The sequence below is a fragment of the Dromaius novaehollandiae genome, chromosome 7 (genome assembly GCF_036370855.1).
Source record: "Dromaius novaehollandiae isolate bDroNov1 chromosome 7, bDroNov1.hap1, whole genome shotgun sequence".
Classification (NCBI taxonomy): Eukaryota; Metazoa; Chordata; class Aves; order Casuariiformes; family Dromaiidae; genus Dromaius; species Dromaius novaehollandiae.
This window is the reverse complement of record NC_088104.1, coordinates 44,629,002-44,632,401: the sequence shown is the minus strand read 5'-3', so window position 1 is coordinate 44,632,401 and position 3,400 is coordinate 44,629,002. Positions and strand designations below refer to the sequence as shown.

General features: G+C 46.5%; 1 protein-coding gene across 4 annotated transcripts in view; it reads right to left on the bottom strand.

Annotated features, from left to right (window-relative positions):
- KMO (kynurenine 3-monooxygenase) overlaps positions 1-3,400 on the bottom strand; it is a 43,127-nt gene that overhangs the window by 24,495 nt on the left and 15,232 nt on the right. For 2 of the 4 annotated variants that reach the window (XR_010390076.1, XR_010390077.1), the window contains exon 15: positions 2,855-2,997. The exons of 1 other annotated variant lie outside the window; for it this stretch is intronic. Coding sequence is in view for 1 of the 3 variants with exons in the window: in XM_026107401.2 (XP_025963186.1) it covers positions 2,687-2,854 (168 nt within the window). In the remaining 2 variants the exon portion in view is untranslated. Of the gene's footprint in view, positions 1-1,611; positions 2,998-3,400 lie in introns of those variants that run through there. One more of the 4 variants, XM_026107401.2, reaches the window with a different exon arrangement.

Here is a 3,400-nt window from a genome sequence, read left to right as displayed (position 1 = left end):
TACATATGTCCTGCTATGAATCAGGTGCAAGGGCAGCAGCTAGAGTGCTCGTCAGAGAAACTATAAAAAAGTCCCGTCATCGCTGCCAGCATCCCTGACAGATGTATGTAGTACCTGGAGAATACGCTGACCAAATAAGAAGTTGTTTTACACTAATTTTCCAGCTATGTCCCAAAAGGTGTTCCCATGCAAGTCAGAAATGACTCACAAAATGATGCAAACCAGATCTTTTCCTTGCTGACAGGTTACACACAAGCTACCTTAAACATAACAGCAGCACCATGTCAGATCAAAGGTTAATTTTGGCCATTTTCCTGTTCTTCAACAGTGGCTGTGAGTGAGCATCTAGGGCAGGGTAAGAAGAGGGAAAGCATGCCTGACACTTCCCTCAGTACTCTCCCAGCCTGTAACTACGCTAAGCTCAAGAACTCCTTGACTCAGTGTAGCTCCCATGCATGTGATAACACTCAGAAGATTGCTCTCGCATAGCCTCAGACCTCTGCAAAGGTTTAGTATCCATGTCATGCTTTGGCAGGGGAGGTCACAGAGCCATCTGCTGAATGATGGACCATCTCTCCTCATGATGAATGGTGCTATAAATGGTGCTTCCTAAAACCACCATCAGACATGCCCAGAATCAGATGAGCAATATATGGAGCTGCTGGAGATGGTTCAGGGGAGAGAGATGAGCAGATTAGAGAACTCCTGAGAAATGACTCACCAATGTTGATTGAGCTAGACTGAGGGCCAAGAGAGGAGAGAATTGAGGCAGGATGTATTAAAAGTCTTCAAGAATGGAAAGATCAGCTCTCCATGCCTTGTGGGGAGGGCAAGAGGCAGGGAACTAAAACTGCACCGAGAAATACACAGCTTCACCCTTAGCAGCCCTGGTAGCCCTGGCACAGAGTGTCTGGGAAAGCATGCAGGGTCTCCATTACTGCTCAGGAGTGACACAGGCAATGCTGACCCTCTATCAGCAGCTGTAGGTCTTATTGCTGATATAGATTCTGCAGTGTAAGCACAAACATATACATGTTTAGGAAGGTATTTAAGGAGCTTGGTTGAGGGATGCAAATGCAGAGATTCAGACCATTTAAAAGAGGAATGTGATCAGGAATTGCATTAGATAAATGTACATGCTGGGACACTCACAAAAGCCAAGCAGGGAAACAATGAGCTAGGAGAGTCCTTCAGGCCTGTTGGTCTTTGCTTTACCCTGAAGACTTAGTCAAGCAATCTGTGAAGACTTGCTTGCAAAAATCAGAAATATTTCTCAGCCAGATGTGAAATGGCCCTTTCTCTAGGTTTTAAGCACTGCCCCAGAACCCGCTTTAAGTTGTTTCATTTCCACCGAGAATAAATGAACCATATTTTCTTTGACTTTTGGGGTGGAAATAAAAAAAAAAAAGAAAAATGGCTGATTTTCAAGCAAAAACCTTTCAAACACTATTTCCGAGTCCCAAGCAGCTCACGTTCTCAAGTTCACCTGAAATATAGCACATCTAAGCACAATTTAGAACACACTAGCCTGTACATAGATGCATGCTCATACACACACATGCAAGCTGAACGCATAAAGCTGCCTTTATTGGCTTGGTGACTGCTCAATGTGAGGGGGTACAGGAGATCTAAGGAAACCATGGAAGCACCTACCTGCATAGCAGACAGACAACAGCACAGTTAAGAAATGTGTCTTAATGGAAAAGCAAAAGAGAAGGGTTGCAAATTTTAAATAATATTTTCAAATACAAAAATTGTAAGCCAAATACATAGGCATTTTTAAAGTGTACGCCATCTTTTAATTTATGTGGAAAATATCAACAATGTAACAAGGATATGTTCCTTCAACAGATTCATGTTACTAAGTTATTTCAGAAACAGAGCAATTTAAGAGGAGGAAGCTTCCCAGAATGCCCTAAAAGGAGGCTTGAAACTGCTCTGAATGCCTTTACTGAAGACATTAGTAATGTAGGAGTGCAAATCCATTCTTGACAGGACTGCTGCTTTCTTGAGGTAATGCTTGTCTAAAATCAGTAGGAAGCTTCTGACCAGGTATGTCCATCCTGGAGAGACACTTTTTAACGCTATGAGTCTGTTCAATGCTAGAGGTGCGAGTGCATCAAGCAGTCTCACACCTGCGAGCCAAACCTCCTGAATATGGACATGATCACCCTGAGATATCTGAAGATATCTCCAAGCCAACAGGTTCTTGATTCCCAGTTGAGATAAGCTACTCCCAAAGGCATATTGGGAGATAAAAGGAGGGAAAGACCGGATTTTGGTAAGAACAGAACTCAGTAGTACAGACTGGGGCACCCTGACCAATTTCAGTGGGTCATCTTGCTGGCTGGGAGGGCTGGGCAGCCACACCGCAGCACACACTTCCCCCTGTTACTTACAAATCACTTGCCCAGCTTGTGACATGCGACATCGCTTCAAGAAGCAAGGCTGCTGCGATTAGACAGTGGAAAATATTGGGTCCTGCACAGGTTGTCTTGGCACTCTGTGCCCCTGACTAACTCCTCTTACCTAGGGAGACAGAGAGGGACTGCCACTTCTCAGAGGGAGGGGAGGAGAAGGTGGGGTTACAGGAATTCCCAGATCATGTCCCAAGAGAAACAACATCACTGAACTGAGCCAACAGCCCATGCCGTCACTTTATTCCATGTAGGAGCTCCCCTTACATTTAAGCCACTTGTGTGTTGAAGGAAAGTTTTCCAACATTCTTGAGACAATAGGACCAGCCCCACAGGTTTTCTACACAGAAGTCTGTATCCCGTGCCAGCCGCTTTATTAGCAGGTACACGCCACCTAGTCCTGCTGCCCCCATGACAAAGAGCCCTCGATTAATTACCTGCAAGTGTAAGAAGAAATCCAGGTGTTGTCAGAAGTTTGCTCCCACCCTGTGGCACCACGTGAAACACGTGCAAGTCGCTTGAAGCAAGCATATGTGCCTCCTTGCCAGCACTCAGGGCCTGCGACCAGCTCTCGCAGAGCCTGTGGGCACAGGAGGAAGGCTCCAGACCTCCATTCCTCCTTCCCAAGCAGGACCAAGAGCTGTCACATAGCTGCACATAGCATGGGGAGCTAAAAACAGATCACCTCTCGCTGCTTTCATACTGCATTGCCTTCTGCCCCTAGTGCAAACAAATCCTAGGGCAGAACGGCTAGGGAAACCTCCCACCTGCACAGCCCCACAGCATTCCTCTACCTGACGCCAGCTGAAATAGCAGCCCTGGCCCAGCCCAGTGTCAGGACAACACCAGCCATACCAATGATGCATGGTAAAGGAGCAGCTCCAAAAGCAGGGAACTCCCTGCACCTGCTGCAGGTGAAGGGGTGTGAAACACATGCAGAGAAAGTGTGTTACCTGCATGCAGTGTGGAGCCCTCTGGGCTGC